This window comes from Schistosoma haematobium, chromosome 3, assembly GCF_000699445.3.
Source record: "Schistosoma haematobium chromosome 3, whole genome shotgun sequence".
NCBI classification, from domain to species: domain Eukaryota; kingdom Metazoa; phylum Platyhelminthes; class Trematoda; order Strigeidida; family Schistosomatidae; genus Schistosoma; species Schistosoma haematobium.
This window is the reverse complement of record NC_067198.1, coordinates 12,592,656-12,611,858: the sequence shown is the minus strand read 5'-3', so window position 1 is coordinate 12,611,858 and position 19,203 is coordinate 12,592,656. Positions and strand designations below refer to the sequence as shown.

The window sequence follows — 19,203 nt, the reverse complement described above, 5'->3', positions numbered from 1 at the left end:
AAAAAAGATTTAATGTCCCACCCAACTTGACTTGCGTTAGGAAATAAGTGCTTCCTTTTAAGTATGGTAAAGGCCAAATAAAAATGAATATGGTTGAGATGAGTGTCACCTGTTGTGATAGACATCAAGGGGCATTTAACACGTCTTTTCATCTTAAAATTCTTGTAGATTACATAAAAGGTGCCCACTCTCCCGCGTTTACTCATGCCAGCAAAACGCACGTTACAATGGATTTACTTTATAATGTATTTGGAATTTTGATTTCCGTTTGCCGCCCGATAGTTGAAGAAACGATCTTGCAGACGGTCGTTAGTTTTCCTAGGTTGTTGGCCAACGTCTTCGCGAATGTCATTAAGATGCCAGATTGTTGTCATCACAACACTGATGCATAACGGTTGACTATATTAAGTGGCTCCGCTCGCCAGCAATACGCTCCGGCCGAGGGGTCACCCGAAATCTTTGTCGTAACAAGTGAGAGGTTAGAAAACCTCAAGAGCTTTTCTGCGTTTCCTAGAAGGCTTACCATGGGTGGTAATGTACCAGAGGTCATTTAGGTTATTTGTTTCCCGCGATCTAGGAGCAGATCATTTTTGTGACAGGTTTCTGTGGGGAGTTTCCGTCTATTAGCTATTATGATGAATGTTGAGAAAACGGGTGAAAGTATATCAGAGATCTTTGATTTCGCTTTGTATTGAGTCGGGATTTTTTTGACAGGTTTAACGCGGGTTCTAAGGATTTTGGTGACCCCTAGAATCCAGTCAGTAGATGTTGCTAGTTTGTCTACGGCGTTATGTTGTAATGAAGGCAGAACCGCTTGCGCTTTTTGATGATGTGTATATGCGAAGAACTCTCCAAAAAGGCCCTCGTCGAAAGTTTATCTATCAGAAAGCTCCGCACACGTAGCAACGTTACTATTGCTGAGCGGTGTTACAATGTGGTACTATCGAGTCACCTATATAACCTTTGTCGATCGGCCATGTCTTCACGTATATAGTATTTTTTAAAGATGTTGTAAGGTTCGGAAACATCACTAGTAAACACTCTCGATGTAACGTACCCCTTGAAATCACATGGCACTGACTTCACTACTGAGGAGAATTTCGCAGTGAGTGATGCGCAGCTGAGTACTCAATGGTGATGTTATGCGGTTTTGTGACAAACAACACTCGGTAAGATGTGTTCATCGAAACTAGCGAGGTCTGCATAAATGTTGAGGACTCAAAAAATTATCTGTGTTAAAGATTTATTTAGCGCTACAGTTATAATTGCACAATCGTTGTTTGACAGAATATGAACTGATTGGTCTTAGTGTATGGCACAGTTAAATCAATCATGATCATTGATTTGATACATAGCTGGTTGATTCTCTTAAAGTGTTTGTATATGGCATAAAAATATAAATCAATCTATAGGCGCGTTATTAGTGTGTTGTGCTATCTTGTCGTTGTTGGTGTAATGCGTCCAAAACAGTAAGATGCTAACTGATAGATTTTAATATCGGACTGTCTTAGTCTCATAAATGTTATTTTAACTGTTTTTTAGTCACTTTGTTTCTAAATGTAAGTGCTTTCTGCATTCTCACTGCTTTGTGGGAACACTTTCCCTGCACGCAAGATACCTGTAGTGTCGTTTATTATGTTAAGCCCATGTACCGTATTCTAGCTTTCGGGCAGCCCATTCTATTCATTCTACTTGAGTCACATTTTGACCTTGTTAATAATTAGCTTATCAATCTTGACTGTTTCTATATGAGCGCGTAGGTGTGTGTACATTTCTTATCCCATTACTCATCACATGTCTGCAACTTACTTTTGTATAACTATAAATATTGATTAACGCTTGGTTAAATGAGAGTTGGCTTAGTAGCCATCTCCACTGCGCGTCGTTTTGCTTCGTTCTATTCCATTCACTTTATATAAAGAATATATGTATTCACAAGTGCATTCTCGTTATTCGACTTATTTAATTCCGTTATTAAATAACGCGATTTAAGTCGATGATTATATACGAGGATAGGCGATAACAAACATTCATACGATCTAATTGGAGTCAGATACACGGGCCACTAAAGTGGAGAGCCCTTTCGACCACATCGTTCGATCTAAATGACCACAAAATTAAGGGCCCCACTAAATACCTTCAGGCTGGACGCAGATATATTAAAAGCTGAATGTGACGTAAGAAACGTTTATTCTAAAGTGTTTTCCGTGGGTTCCCAATCTCGATTTTGCGGAAATCTCAAATGTTCAATGGCCTTCATCAAAATTGTGAAAAAATTTGAGGTTTTATCAATAAATAGGTACGAGTTTCCCCACACTGTTTTAAGATTCCGGGATAAATTTCGGGAAATCACCAAAGTTTTGAGGGAATATTGGTGAAAAACCCAAAATTTTGGGGGGTTTCCCCAGATGAGATATTTCGTGGTTTGGGTGCCATTTCCTTAAAGCTTTCCATAGCGGCTTACCCGAAATTTCAAAACACTGGAAAAATTATCCACAAAATGGGAAAATTAGATCATTCACTCATCATTTAACGATGTAGATTTATATTATCAGAATTTTTCACAGGCGTAAAGTGGTTTTCAAACGCCAGTCAAACAATTATTCAATAATGTTAAGTCCTGTCGTGCTCATTATCTCACGAAAACGAAGTTAAATGTCGATATTGTCAAAGTCAATATTCACCTAATTACTAGGGTCTAACGAGAGTTATAAATTAGCTCTGGTATATATATTTACCAATTCTATAAGATTGGGGTTGAGTTAGAATTAAGGGTCAGGGAGTATGAAAAATTGACCAGCTAGTGTGTCGAAATGCTACTTAACCATACAAATGAATGGATTTCATGCAAATATCTTTACTTCCGTTGCTTCTTCCATGGATCATACTCTCCCCGAATCCACGCCATGTAGTTTAGTCTTTTCACCTGAATACTAGTATACTTTCGTTGTTACCTCCCTAGAGATAGCAAACTTCTACACAGTCGATACGATTTGAAAAGGTAGTTCATGTGCTAATTGCCATTCACTTACCAAGTTTTCAATTAATTTTCTGAAAAATATTTTTATAACTTGTTCATATATACATGTTGTTTTTTAACGTTATTTGTTGTTAATTTGCATAGCTTTTTTGCCATAGAAGTGATTCAGCACATTTTTGAGTCCGTGTAGATAATTTGTGCACGTACTTCAATGGGTGACCAAAGGGAAAAATTTTTTAAGCACCCCAGAAGAAAAACAGCCTACGGTACGTTAACTCAGTTTTTGTATTTCTTACGATGAGAAATACAATATGATTTACTACTTCTTAGCTAGTCTTGAGTTAAATATTGGTAAGCTCAATAAAATAAAAAGTTTAGTTTATTAGCTCTCAGTTTATAAACGAAATAGTTGGACGTTTCGTCTTCATCTTTCAGCTGGTCCATTCATAAGATTTATTTCAAAAATCATCCAATCAAAGCCGAATATTATGGTTCTTGAAAACTCATCCCAATAGGTTGGGATGGTGATAAAGATCAATAACAACTCAAATATAAACCAACAGTAAGTTCAGGCGACGGTCGTGAGAAGTGGCGGGAAACGAAAGTGAGAGATGGGAGTTCGACAGCAGTAGGTAGCTTCAGACAACTCAACAGACCGATAAAGAAAGTAGTTATTAAAGATGCAGTTGTTGGAGAGACTATTTCAAAACAAAACAGAAGCATCACGCACCTTTGATCTAGGAGGTAAGACATTACAGAAGACTTTAAGGGGAAGTTCAACTGACCTCCAGTCAGCCTTCAGTTATCATTTATTTCCAATCAACTTGAACGGCAAACTGACACAAGTCTCCAACTCTTGAGTTAAAAACGCTCTGGGTAACCTAAAGTGAGGGAGAACAGCAAACCCTAATGACATGATCTGAGAGATTTCCAAGGAAGATGGTCAAATTTTAGCTGTTAGGCTGAGTGAGATACTAGCTAAACCTTAAGGACTAGGAGTTGTCCCGTCTCCATCGTCTCAGGCTGTAAGAATGGATAAAAAACCCTTCTGCGATAACCAGAGAGTGATCCGTTTGACTAATATAGAGTCTAAAATATTAGTCTCAATAATTCAACGCTTATATGGAGCTCGTGAAAATCAAATCCGCGAAATCCAGGCTGCTTTTAGGCCTGGACATGTTCGTACTGACTAAATTTTCGCTCCTAAACTCTAGATAATATCTCAGTCAATCTACAGACCACAATCCTAATTATCTATTTGCTCATGTTGCAGAAGTTTGACTTCTAATCCCATTAAGAGTATTTATCAGGACTGTATCTGATCTAATTGCACATTAATGTCACATGGAAATTCAACTTCTTATCAACTCACAGTGGTTCGGTGAGTTTTTTTTCAATGTATAAAAATCTGGTATGCGAATTTTTATCCCTTGGATAGAATTCTCCAGCAAGTCGATAGAACGCTGTGTTGCTTCGAATCACTTTTTTTTGTGACTTTTGTATATGAGAACTTATTTCAGTGCATCAGAAAGAATATGATTGACGGTATCAATACTTTTCCAATATGTGCCATTGTTATTCAGTCAAAAACTACCTGTAAGTGAATCATTCGAAGTAGTAAATAGATGTTTTGTCATAAATCCTTAAACTCAGTTGGTTTTATTTGATTCGTTTTATTATCAAACTTGGAACTTTTATGTATGATGCTATGTTACTGCTTAACTATTGATTTATTATCAAGTACTTCACATTTCCTAACGTAGGTTAATTTGCCCTACAACGATATCATTTAGCGTTATTGGTAGTTAATATTAATAATCGGAAGAATAGTTTTTTTAGCATACTGCTCAATTATTCGCTTCCTTTTTGTCTTCTAGTTGCTTCACGTTATTTGGAAAAATCAAATACTGTCCATCGATCTGTGAGTGAAGTGTTTGGATTATACTTGCTTTCAAACAACTTAGGTTTCGTCTGTAAGGGAAAAGTCGACCAATGAACGACAAAACAGTTCTATTGTGAAGCGGCAATCGTCTCCAAAATTTGGAGTCAATGCATCGAATGCTCAATTAGTCATTGATGTAAGTTGCTGGGTAGAATTAGTCATTATTTACCTATCATGTATTGCGTGTAGGCTGACATATTAGATTCCTTTTTATTATATTGCTTACTGTTACGGTGCTGTTATAATTTAAAACTTGTGAATTATCACTTCCGTATCTAATCAACCGACTAGTTTTCGATTTCCCTTAAGTCACATGATATTGCATCCTGATTTTATTCGAATAGCAATCGCTTAGTTGTTCACTGCTTACCACAATTGTACAATCAAGATACACAACATCAATAAATTTGGGAGTTAGTGCATGCATAATATATAATATAGGCCTGTGAATCTCTACATACTACAGAAAGTATGTATAGAAAAACCGCAACCACAATTTCTCGTATGGATTGTATAGCTTTCCAAATGGTTGCATATGTATTTGGAGATTAAAACGAAAATTAATAGCCAGATGTAAAACTACCGTGAGCTTAGAGCACTCGTTGTAGGGTTCCTATGACACGCTGATTATTTTCTGTCCCCTTTTACAATTTCTGAAGCTCAACTGTCGAACAAATGTATCTTTACATCCAAGTATTTTATTTCCTAAAATATTTTCTGTATAGTTTCAATAGCGAAGCGAGAAAAGTTTATTTATTTGAACACATAAATATTGGTACAAGAATGCGCCAAATATATATGCGCCACACAAAGCAATGAGAATTTTAGGGGAAGGGAAAGAAAAGAAAGAGAGAATAATAACGAAGAGATTGATGTAAGGTGGTGTAATAATAATAATGGTAAAAATGGGGGAACGGAAATGTACAATCAGAAAAAATATTTCAGTTAAGGAAGACACAACCACTTTTTTTAATGAAGAAAGTAAAAGAAGGTTACAGCAGGATCGCCACTGACTTCTATTCTGAGCCATATCTGATAACGTCTCTAGCCACTGTGTCGCACCATCTCTCGGACCCCAACCAGGGAGTCGTGAAGGACCAATACAAGCCAGTCCTTTGCAGCTTTCTTTCATGCCACGACACCATGTCATTCACTGACCACCTCTCCGCTTTTTCCAACCAGTCCCAGAGTCGGCAAATAATGCACGACGTGGAATTCTCTGGGACGACATTCGTAGAACATGTCCAAGCCACCGAAGTCGGTGTTTCAAGATGGTGACGCCAATTGCATTATCGTCTCTGTGCCCGAACACATGATGCCGAACCTCTGCATTACTGACATGGTGTTACTACCGGATGTCAGCAATCCTTCGGAGACAGCGATGATCGAACACAGAGAGTCGTCTAACGTCCTCAACTCGGAGGGGCCAGGTTTCAAAAGCATAGAGCAAAACTGCTCTCACCGACGCGTTGTAGATCCGACCTTTTACAGCCAGACTAACATCACGAAGGCGCCAAAGGTGGCCCAGATTGGCATAAGCCGCTCTGGCTTTCACTATACGGGAATTGGTCTCATCACTCACACCCACACCAGCACTTATGCAGCTACCTAGATACACGAACTTCTCGACCACTATCTGCTCACCATCCAGAGTGAGTACAGGATTAGAATCCTGCCAGTCTTGTAGAAGTACTTTGCACTTCGAAGGTGCAAGCGTGGTTTCAGAAAAACTGCTTCAGTACTCATATTCGGTGGTAACATACAATTTTCAACCGGACAGTGACTCGAGAACGTTTAGATAGAGTCGGATTTCCACCAAAGACGAGCTGCTGTATAAGTCGAAAAAAGTAAGTAAAGACAGAGTAGGAATAAAAGAGGGTGAATAATGTCGAGGTAAATAATAATAATAATAATAATAATAATAATAATAATAATAATAATAATGATAATAATTTGAATCATTTGATTGTTATGCAAAGCAAGAAAAGTAGCTTTATATATAGAGAGTTCATCATTTGCATGTGGGCTGCGATACTGCCCGGGTGCCCAGACCGAAGCAGGTGGTTATCTCAGGGGGCCACACCCCAAGCCTTTGACCTGAAGGTCTAACCCACAAGGCAGTGGAGCATTGTATGGAGATGCAGTCCCATGGTAGCCGGTGACCGAGAATTGGTTCATACGCCATTTGTTCCTGCAGGATACTGGAGCCCATGTGCACCATAGATTTGGGATCCGGTTAAAGCGCCAGACATTCGCTTTTCGTCCTCTCATTTTCGTAAACAACAGTAATGCCACGAGAAGGCAATGAGTAAGACTTCCCTGGCAGAGGCTGTATACGCGTGGCCGTGTGAGAGTATTTCGAGAGGGACGGCGGACCCACCCCGCTCTCGGCCATACCAGGGCATTTAGGGGCATTTCAATAGCAATCGTCATTTGGGCATTTAGTATCATTGCATTCATTTTTCGATTAACATTCAACCCATTGACTTCGAAAGTCGAAGGTTTGCTTATCAAACTGTCAAAAACCTTCTTTATAATATTAATTTTAGGATAAAGATTGATTGTCAAAATGTTAATTATGCATTCAGTCAATGAAGCCGTAGAAGGAACCTATTAAAATGCTCCTATCTCAGTCATAATCTGAACATCACTCATAACCAAATGCAGTTCAGAACCATTCGATATTTAAAAGCTAAGATATAACAAAGTTGATAGGGATTCTTGAAGTCGTACTTTCTCAGTCATAATTTCCTGAAATTTTTCTGACTTCATGCTCAGAACCTCCGATCCTGGTTATAGGACATTCAGCTAAGCTTTTGGTAATTCCTCTGTCCGAGATCTCACCATCTTTCCAGTCTAATGTGTCCACAGTTGTCCACATGCATTGATATAAGAAAGGATATGTCATGGCGCTTGACCGCTAATTGATGTTCGTTATTCGATGTGATGTTTGTCGCAGTTGGAACTGTTTATTTTGTAGGTGATCTGTGTTTCTTTTGTTGTTTCCTCCTTTGGTTTGCATAAGATTGAGATGATTTTGCTGGTTTGTTTGCTACACCTATTCCAAACGGCTTCAATAATCTCGTTGTAATTTCTGATGCTATTATATATGGTAGGATGATCCGTTTGTTAGTTCCTGTACTTGATTTTGTTTTTGCTGATGTGTTGGGTTGATATTTTCTGATGAAGTTGAGTGGGTAGCCATTCTTTCAAAATAGTCTTTGGATAATTTTTCATTTTCCCGCGTTGCAGTGTGTCCTCATCCTCTTGAATAAAGTTTGTGCGCAGTTGAATTTATGAGTTGTTGGGTTGTTGCCACTGTAATTGAGAACCTGATCTGTGTGGGTCATGTCCCAGTATACTTGAGTCTCCAGTTTTTCTGTATCGGTTCTGGTGATTAGTACATCGAAGAAAATGTCGAGATCTTGGATAGAGGGATTATTAAAAGCACTAGATAATTTTCGGATGCTTGGCACTCAGGTCAATCAAGTTAGCAAACACATTGAAATCAGTTCAATCTATTAATCGGTTAGAAAGATCATAGACAAATATGGGACCAAGAATCAAATCAAAGGTAGATACACTCAAAATAAACAGGTAGAAAATGAAAAGTAAAAGGTCAACAATAACCAATCGACGTTGTCAGGACAAGCTGTGAGTCATATGTGGAGAAGTTTGAACGTTTCATTCCTGCCTGAAGTTTATGCTTATGATTTTGTCCAAAAGAACAATGAAAGTTCGACTGAACCATTCAGCTCAGAAAACAAAACTCCACCCAAATCATCCACCTGACTTACAAATCACCATCTCAAAAGTCACTTGTTTGCTTGTCGGTTTTTAGGGTCGTGGATTTTATTGTTAAATTCAATGATCTATTTGTCTATATAGAATAGAATAAAGTGTGGCCATTAATAGTATCCAGGATGTTCGTTTCATATCTTAAATTATAACCCCTTTCCGGTTATCTTATCTAAGGAACTTTCAGAAAATGTTTTTCTCAAGGCCTAGTGTACTTAAAACTCTTGAAGCCATTAAGAATATTTTTAAGTTATATGATAATCTAGAGTAATCATGCTTAGAATTTGTAAGAAAAAACCTCGGAACAATTAAAAATACCTTGTTAGTGTTCACTCATAACTATTTATTTATGCATTTTTTAAATTGGTCAATTAATTTAAATCTATTTCTGTTTATCAAAAATTAATAATAAGTAGGATTCAGTTGCTTCTGCAATTCACTCACATGACATGGAACATGGTAGCGTCATTGAACATTCTTCTGGTTCATTAACCTTGGATAATCCTGTAAAAAAGCTTAATGAATTAGATGTTGATTCATTGTCTGATATATCATTAGCTGCATATACTGTTTGGATATTGTTTCAACGTTATACATCATCTTACATTGTGAATAAAGTAGAATGTGATTATGTAAGTTTTAGTTCTAATATTTGACAATGTGATTGAATTAGTATCTAGTTTAGATTTTTATTGACTATGTCCAATCTAGATTATATTTTGTATGTAAGTTATTTCTTAAAACAGTCAATATTTAATGTCTTGCCTTACTTGGTAGATCACACTACCTTTAATATTGACGCTTCCTGTATTACACTGGTAGAACACTTGAGAGGACAACTCTGATACGTCCTCTAACCTGATGAAAGACCATTACAAATCATGAAATCTATGGAATATTGTGTTAGACTTCTATTCTCACTTGAGAAATTGATTCGTCAATATTTTGATATCTGATTTTATTTCAGACTGACATCGGCCTAAGAGTTATTTAGGCCTAGGAAGATTTGGATAACTGTTTCATCATAGCTTGGAATTTCTCGACAGTACACGTTCAAGACTCCATGTAATGCCGAAACCGAAACCTAATGGTTTTGCGGCAACCAAGATTTTTTGAGATCACTACTTTAGAGTGTAATAATCCATGTTTCCAACTTCTGTTTTAACGTGATATCGCTTGACAATTATCTATTTTCATCAGCACTAGTATCAATCTGCGATGCAAAATTTATTCCAGACTGACCAATTTCGAAATTTATTTCCACATGTAGTTGGATTATTTCACTTTCCCAGACATTGTGAACTTCTAGCACACACAAAATTGTAAACTTCAAGCTATATAAAAATAGCAAAATCAACTCAGTTCTAAGGAAGTCTCAATAAAACATTCTACAGGTCAACATCCAAACCACATTTTTATCTTCCATGTTCTGATTAAAAAATAGCAGCTTCAGCAATCATGGATAACATAATAACTCATTGGATTTCTTTGATTCCATTTAGAATCACTAGGTGATTATGTAAAACATGGTTGTTTATCTTCATTAAAAGATATGGAACCTTTCAGGATTGAATATTCTTCAGGTTAAATGGAATATGAAATTCATTATTATTACTGTTGTTGAATCATTTGATAGTTTATGTATTTTAATTTTAGGCTAAAATTGTTGGTCTGTTAAATCGCATAAGATCTACACGCGAAGAAATTATTCGCTTACGTAAAACAAAACATGATTGGGAAAACTGGTTTCAATCAGTCAAAGATTTACATAATGAGGTAATACTGTGCATGTATATATAACCTGTTGAATAGGCATTTTAGACTATAATTTCATTTTTCTCCTTTGTACTATATTACTTGTTAGTGGTCAGTAGTTTAAGTCACTAGGTGAACACTATAACTGACGGCAATCGCTTATCAGAATAAAGCAGATCCCATCTGTTCATATTCTTGCTTCGACGTTTTGCTTTCAATTTCTATTTTTGGTAGTGTTTCTTTCTTCCGATCGAAGCTTTGGGATTTGGTAGTTTTTATTGATCCAGAAGTACGTATAATGTGAACTGCCACTACGAGTCATCTCGTGCTCACTTGTTTGGGAGACAAGTTCGTAGAAAATATCTCTATTGTCTTCTCGTCTGCTGACACATCACGACTTAATACGTTCACTTTCATTCGGTGAATCGTAAACTTATCATATGGAAGTCCTCAAAGTAGATAATAAAGATCCCTTAAAATGTAGTGGCTGCTCAGACATTTTAGTACACGATTTTATTTTATTAACTTTAACTTATCCTCATTACATCTTGTTGTATTTGGTCACATACTTAGTAAAATCTGTATATGCCTTTTCTCTGATGTCGGCAACTCAGTCTCTGAAATCTATGGTACGTCAATTAGTTACCTTAAAACTCGAATTCCGCAAATTTTGATCAAACTGTTACATGTCCCTTGATTATTGACTATCGACCCGCATAGCGAAGTAGAGGCTTTTAGGGAGCCCTAAATTCCCATGCGCTTCAAGCCACCACGACTAAAACACCTAATCACGATTGTTTTCAAGTTTGATGTCGAAATTCTAGTCAGAGAACTGACCAAGTTAGCTAAACGTTTTACGAACAAAAAAGTTTCATCATCTTGTAGTAATGTTATCTTTGTTCCTATTAGTAAGAAGTGCTTCCGTAGTTTATGCGACAATTGTCAGATTATTAGTCCTCTCCATCTGGTTGAGGTGTGGATTTGTTTGTTGGAGAAAGACATGTCGATTTTCAGTATGGGGATGTCGTTGATACACAAACTATACAAATCGCGGTTAAATAATCAGTAGTTAATGCCCGTAGTTATGTTATGTAATTTGCATTCTTTCAATCCAAAATATAGGACCCTGTACTTGAAATTCATTTGATCAATCTTGGGAAACCTGGTGTCTCCCAACTAAGAATTTTCGGAGACTGTTGATGTTCAATCATCCTTTTCTCCAAAGGGTTGCTTACATCCAGTAGCAACATCATTTAAGTGATGATGATGCAGTCGGTGTCACCACCTTGAAACACCGGCTTCGGTATCCTGCTTCTGCATTTTGGATATCATTCTAGCGGCTTCCAATTCCCGTATTACTTTCAGACTCTGGGACCGGATGGGAAAAATGGAAAGGTGATCATTTTATGGCATAATGCTGTAATCTGAATAGTAGATGTGTGGAATTGGGATCCGTTAGTACATCAGAACTCTGTTTTTTTGGTCCTAGGAATACAACGACTCAGTAGCTTGAGATACTACTATTTGATATGACCTAGAATATCTAACAGTTGGAATCTTGCTGTAGTGTTCTGTTACATTTTTCATAAAAACGAAATGAATTTCTCTAACTAAATCTCTCTGGTCACATTTTTAACTAAATTTTATATCTTGTTAAACATTGTTTTGATTTCTTTATTGATTATATGGTTGTTCTTTTATTTATTTCTCTGTACTGTTATCATCTTATTTGTGTGAGTCGGTTTTTTTTGGTACTATGAATGAAGCAAATAAACTTTACGATTGTTTCTAAATAACTTTTTCAAACTACAGGATTTCAGAAATAACTCAATTTAACTACATAATGAGTTAATGGTTAAAATGTGTAAACATTGAATCCAATTGAATGTTAGGGAACATGTTTAAAAACATTAACTATAATATTTTTTCTATGACTTAATAAGTATATATTTTCACCTTTCCAATAAAAAATAACAGTCCAGATAATCTAACATTTTTGTAAGTAAAAAAATATCAATTGAACTATTATCTGACCCATAAATTATTTTCTTTCTTACCCTTTGATTAGTACGTAACCTTATTTGATAATAAGAGTGTCGAATCAATTTATGATGCAATCTATTCTATCCTCCTATAGACATATATATTTTCCATATAACTATATATATACGAATGTACAGCTTAAGTAAATGATTTCGTCGAGAAATTTCTTCGCTGAATTTTATTTTTCTTATTCATTAACTTGTTTATTTTGACTTCGTTTAGAACACCTTGTGTTAATCATTATCGTATCTTGTTTTTGCTTGTTTCAACCATTTTTCTACTTCAGCACAAGATACTTACAGATTTAATTCAAATGTTGGGTATATCTGAATGTAATTCAAAAGAGAATGATAATTCTTTAGAAAGTCAAAATTTTAATCAAACAGAATTAATTCCTCAACTCGAACAAACTATATTACAAAAATTTTCACCTGTATTAAATCGTTTAACTGTGAAAGAAATAAACTTGGATAATTATGAAAATGTTTGCCACGATTTACAACAACTTAGTGATATAGCATCTTTGGTAAGTGATCATAATATTCCTAGGATGGTGGGATTTCTCTCACTTTTTCGTCTACCGTTTAGTACCAAATTACTGATAAATTTATTACTTTCTTACATTATGTACTGGCTTTTGATTTGGCGATCGATTCTAATTAGTAGAGCGCGTTCGATATAAGATTTTAGTGTAGTTCTTGTTGTACTAATGATATATCTTTTGTTTTCAGTGTATAAGAAAGTCTACTGCTAACTAGAAGAATCCATAGATAAACAGCACTAAATCTCTGATTTCGGTGAATTAATTATAATTGGCCTCCCTTTATCCAGTAAATTATACTGTTTGACTACTAGTCATATCAGATAAATAACAGATCATACCTATATTTCCTAGTTTTGGGATTGTACGTAGTTTTCTGGATATTAACTGTTCATCAAGAGTGTGTTCGTTTACAATCTTTAAAACAAATTAGAACCATACATTATTGAAGTGGATGTTTGTTTTTCCGAATAAAATCGTCTCTATCATCTTTCGTGTTGTCTTCGTTACTGTGGTTTCATGCTTTCGATACTTTATGAAATCCTCTCTCCGTAATTAGAAAATAAAAAAGGAATGGCAAATGTTCTTTCGTGATTTTGATTCAAACCTTGTGTAATAACATATATGTAGGGCGATAACATATAACGGTTGATGAAAGTAAATTTATAATTGGGACTTGTTGACAATTACTGTCCAGCAACCAATTCTAAAGGATAGTCAGTTCGAGTTTCATATTTCTTCTTTATCTCTAACATTATCTACACGAAATAAAACTACCAAATAAATATAGAGGAAATTTTTACCATTTAAATCTTTCCCATGTAAAAGTTAAGCACATGGGCAATGTTAAAAAAACCGCGGTACATTTTCAGCAGGTCCTTAGCCAATCAGAAAACAGATTCCGTATACCATTAGTTCATATCACAAGTTGTAAGAAAGATTTTACGTAGTTAGTGAATCTATTAATGTCTTCTAGAGTTTATTGTGCTTAAAAATGAAGAAAACATCGTCACAAATTTATTCACATAAACACAGATCACCCACCACCTCGACCTCTTATAAGGACGCAAATAACGTTCTTACGTTATTCTCGGTTAAGATTATCCGTCAGACTATAATTTATGGATGAACTACGGGTGATTCTGAAGTGACCTTTGAAATGTGCACCTACTAACTAGCACTAAATGAGGGTTATAAACCAGTGTGAGCAATTAGAATTATGATTTACAGTTGATGGTTAGGGCTAGGAATCGACAACGGCTGATTGCGAAAACGCTACTTAGCCAACTGGATGTATGAATTTTGAGCCAAAGTCCAAGATCTGTTATCTTATATCTGATTGGTTCGTCCACAAATGATGGTCTCGCCGTCATATAAATAAATGAATTTCATCCGAAAATTCAAACTACGCAATTTGACTAGTTTGTTTACAAAATGAAGCTTTTAACGTTTAACACTATCATTTCTACCTTATGGTAACGAATAATAGTTTCTTGTGGTCATTTTTACATGTTCTGAACACCATACAGATGTACTTTCACTGCTCGTTATACGTGATGATTGAATTTTATGCAAAAGCATAAAATATCGGATTCCGGTTTCTGATTATCTCATCTCTACACTATACTTTTACACTTTTCTCTATTTCAAATATATCTTTTATTTGTTCTTATTTATTGCATTTTATAGTTTTCTAACATCAGTGAAAATGACATTGACTCATTCGAACAGTTGGCAGATGAAGTGAATAATTTTGCTGATCATTTACAAAATAGAATTTATCCTCAAAATATTGCACAATATGAACAGTTAATGCAATGTTTACAAACTTTTATTTTATATACTTCACTGAAATGTGAACAAATTGAACGTAAATGGCTTAAACAAATACTTTTATCAGATTAATTTTTTTTAAAAAAGATATTTTTCCGAAGAAGAACTTTATTATCAATAATTTCGTTTAAAATTACTTGTTGACTTTTCTACCCTTTTAAATTGATTGTTCTTATTAGGTTACTGTATTACAAGACGAAGATTATCAGAACTATGTGATATATTAGCGCAATACATTTCGAACAATCTGGTCACACATATACTTGTTAAGAGTATTTATATATAAAAATAAAAGGTCAACTAGACAGGAAACGGGGTAAGAAGAGATAATGATAAGAGTAATAGTAATAATAATAATAATAATAATAATAATAATAATAATATGAACACAAAGCGAAACCTAATCACTCTGGATAATAAGTCAATATTACCAGGGTAGGTTTAAGGTAAGAACAAACTGTTTTTGAACACATAAAGGGGGTTTGAATTTTCGTATAGCTAAGGCTTCAATAAACCTTAGTATACGCCCTTTTACACTTTTATACAGCACTACAAAAGCTGAATTTAGATCAATCTTATGACCTGTTTCAATTATATGTTTAGCAATAGAGGATGTTGGATGTTTATCCTCTGCTCTTATTGGGTCACTTGATTGTATTTGTTTCTGAAGTCATTTGGGTACATGTTCACTCACCCTAATGTTGAGATCACGATTACTCCTCTCTATGTATGTGTGACCACACACACATTTAAATTGGTAAACACAGTGGGATGTGACGCAATCGTTTCCATGTACTTTAGGTTTTGAATGAAGCATGCACCTTGTTCTTTCTTTGATGATGACCTTTGCTGCGCAATAGGTTTTATTGATGACTGATTTAAGTCGTTGTTTCAATAAAAAGCTATCTGAATCACCTCTGAATGGTAAGGTGATGTAGACAGGCTTTTTCTCTACCGAAGCTACAGTAGGTCTCGCTGTACCATGGACTTTCCATCTATTTATGAATTTCAGAGGATAGCCATTTTCTATTAACGTTTTATTTAACAACTTAACATCACCATCAATGGCGTCATTGGTACAAATACGGTCGAGTCTGTTGAAAAGACACCTTATCAAACCACGTTTGTATTGCACAGGGCAATAACTATAATAACTGACAAAGTCCAGTTCACTTTTGAAGGTGAATACTTTCGTCAGATTGATGGAGTTGCTATGGTTAGTCTGCTAGGACCATTACTAGCAGATGTGTTCATGGCACATGTTGAAAATCAGACTGATGAATTAATCCACTCAGTAGGTAAGTGGATAACGCGATGGCGTTTGAAGCGGACGGTACTGAGTTCGAGTCCCAGAGTGAACATCAACTCTGAGATGCAGGTACATCCAGCTGACGAGTCCCAAATAGGACGAAACGCGCGTCCTGGATTCCACTGCTAGCCACTATCCATCTTTGCTTATAAAGGGACTAATTGTTTTAAATACTGTATTACAATTTTTTCGCTTAATTATCACTGAATGGAAGTCAATGTCATGTTTGTCTAGTCCTTAATAGCTCACAGAACTCTATCGTTTAAGTTACAGTATAGTTATTGGTAACATGTGAGACAGTAAAACTCGATGACCAGGGTTCAAATCTGTTAAGGAGCACCAATCACCTCATGATTATGTATATTTCTTTCCGGTGAGTATCAGTTAGCATAAAACCTAGGTCTATGAATTCCTCCCAACCACTAATCATTATTAAAATTTGAAATTATTATATGCTTACTGTAGTTTAAACAAATAATCAGTCATTAATAAAATTTCAGCGCTTACCCAATAACTGTATTTCAAAGTCTCTTTGGTTGCCGATTTATAGCTAGGTTCTTTTTACGATGCGTAGTTGCTAACCTCACGTTCAACCGTCCTTGATAGGGGGGCTGCGACTGGAAGTACACCCAGACGGTCTCCAGGGGGACTTAAATCAAAGTATTGTACGAATATACTTACTTGACTATTGAGCTGAATTTGTTTTAAGCATTTAAACATGATATAGCATATCTTTCACTCACTCGGTTCATCAAATTAGTTTAACGAAGGTATTAATTGGTTCAGATAAATAATTCTTAAATATATTTGTTGCTTACTTATAAAACTATAGATATATGCCGTTTTAATAGTAATACTGATCTGTTTATTCTGAAGCAATCAAATAATTTTTCCACGTTGAAAGAAAAAGACTAACCATTTTAAGCAAATAATTTGGCAAGTATTTAGTTGTATGGCTTTAAAATATTTGTAAAGTCTTCAATGTTATTTCATTTGTGTTGGTTGTTTGAAATTTTCCGTTGATGTTAAGGACTGTAATTAACCAGTCTCTTTGGAATATGAGGATCCTGTGCGGGCTGCCTCAATATTGACATTAGGTCACAAGCATCATAATCAGAGATGAACGGTGTCTAACAGTGGAGTCCAAGACCCATGTTTCGTCCTGTTTGGAACTCACCAGCCGGGTGTACCTGCATCTTATAGGTGATGTTGAGTCACGGAGTGGACACCAACCTTAGGATGCTTTTACATCCAGCTGACGAGTCTCAAACAGGAAGAAACACGCGTCCTGGATTCCACTGCTAGCCACGATCCATCTCTTTTATGTTCTGTTTGACTGAGTAAGTGTCACACGGTGCTTGATGAAAACGCAATGTGACGTGGGTTTGTATTGTTTAGAAAGCGTAATTTCGCTGAAAGCTCCAGGTACACTTTAATAATAAGTGCCATGAAGCACAAAACTTTAGTTGAAGGCTTCTTACGTATAACTCTCACCTACGTCATATTTAAAGTGTAATGTAATTTCATGACACCATAAAAAACGAATTAATTGAAGATTCATAGTATGGTACGCAAACAAAATTTTTATTTGTCTCCATGTACAGTATCTATAGCTTATTTGTGTTTGTGGAGTAATCTATAAATCTTCCATCCTAACCTGTAGCATCATTTCATAGTGGGATGTTCACAATATATTATTATTTCGTTATATTTACAGATTAGGCCACTGGCTGATGGTCATTATGAGAAAAATGTTTATTTTATTTTTGAAAATTATAATTGAATTCTTTTTCAACTATGTATTTGGATTGATTTATCCCATCCATCTGTATAATAAAAAGGTGGCTCACCGAGGTTGAAGTTGTTAAATCAATAGCTTAACGATATCAGCATGAAAAATAATAATAGTCAGTGTGTAGTAGTTGGAATTATGCCATTAAAATGAACCAATCAGGGAAAATTATATACTGAAGGAAAGGTCACGTTATGTGATTGGTGTTTGTGTAGTGACACGATTTAGCCAGGAGAGATTAAAGATTTGTATTCTGTTTGCAGATGGACAAGTTTACTTTCATGCTTTGTAATTCAATTTTATTTGTAGATTTCCATTACATTTATTTGTACCTACTAGAACATTTTCCTTAGCGAATTGAAGTACAATGAGGTCATATTTAAAATTGGCTCTTAATGAGTCTTTCTTATATGATGTGAATGTATCAAACTGATAATTCACCCTTTTTTACCTCATGTTTCGAAATTTCAACAGCTTGTAATTGTATTTACCTGTAAGCTTAATTTCTGTTTAAGTTTCGTTTGGATATTAAAGGTGTTAGGTACCTGATTGTGTGTGTATTGACTATTGACTTTTCTAACAGTCAAGATTATGTCTGATTGTTTTATCGATTTATTCATTATCATATCAGTAAGCCCATGCGCTACACTGAAAACTCTAGGTGTTGTTAAAGTGATTTTAGCAGCTTTGGATACTGTGAAAGGATACTCATTTTTAAGGGATTTGAAAGGGAATCTGGGTTAGTAATGGTTTTATCGACCTGAAAGCAATACTGAGGTTAAAATTAATGTATTAGGAATATTGGTAGATTGAACTGTGAGGCCTCATTGAACGAGGTGGCTGGGACACGTTTTACAGATGTTCATCTGTTGCATACTGTTATGTCCCGATAGGCATAATGAATGGTAACTTTTGGGATCCATTTATGAACCAATATTATGCGTATATTTTTTATCGTGTAGTTGTTAATGTTATGACTTTAGGTTGCGGTCGATTTTTACCCTGTGCTAATCGTTGTGTCCTTGACTGGAAAATTAGAGAGCAGCGTACTTATCGATCGACTACAGTGACACGTAAACACGAACGGACGGCCTAGAGTCTCGATTGGTTTGCGCTTCCCTGTCTAGCCCAGTCACTTGAGTCCAGAAGACAAGCCACAGCCTCAGAGATATGAATCATTATATTTCAAACATACTTTGTTTATATACCA

The 19,203-nt window shown here is 35.6% G+C and overlaps 1 protein-coding gene across 2 annotated transcripts; it reads left to right on the top strand.

Moving 5' to 3' along the window:
• Window positions 1-1,350: 1,350 nt before the first annotated feature.
• Window positions 1,351-14,999, top strand: MS3_00005015 (uncharacterized protein). Of its 2 annotated transcripts, XM_051213025.1 has the most exons (8): window positions 1,351-1,469; window positions 3,125-3,246; window positions 4,858-4,901; window positions 4,945-5,058; window positions 9,137-9,352; window positions 10,377-10,496; window positions 12,805-13,044; window positions 14,749-14,999. In XM_051213025.1, the coding sequence occupies exons 2-8, from the start codon at window positions 3,192-3,194 to the stop codon at window positions 14,962-14,964; spliced, it is 1,005 nt and encodes a 334-aa protein (XP_051068961.1). In that variant the 5' UTR covers window positions 1,351-1,469; window positions 3,125-3,191; the 3' UTR covers window positions 14,965-14,999. The 2 variants fall into 2 exon arrangements, with proteins under 2 accessions (XP_051068961.1, XP_051068960.1); XM_051213024.1 differs by having other exon boundaries at window positions 3,125-5,058; window positions 9,134-9,352.
• Window positions 15,000-19,203: the final 4,204 nt, after the last annotated feature.

What these genes read in the sequence shown, in the direction of transcription:
- MS3_00005015 (XM_051213025.1), top strand. Translation starts at nt 3,192, where the DNA reads ATGGGTGACCAAAGGGAAAAATTTTTTAAGCACCCCAGAAGAAAAACA. An exon ending in CAAATACTGTCCATCGATCT is followed by an intron (nt 4,902 to 4,944) that starts GTGAGTGAAGTG and finishes CAAACAACTTAG; the next exon opens with GTTTCGTCTGTAAGGGAAAA. An exon ending in ATGCTCAATTAGTCATTGAT is followed by an intron (nt 5,059 to 9,136) that starts GTAAGTTGCTGG and finishes AATAATAAGTAG; the next exon opens with GATTCAGTTGCTTCTGCAAT.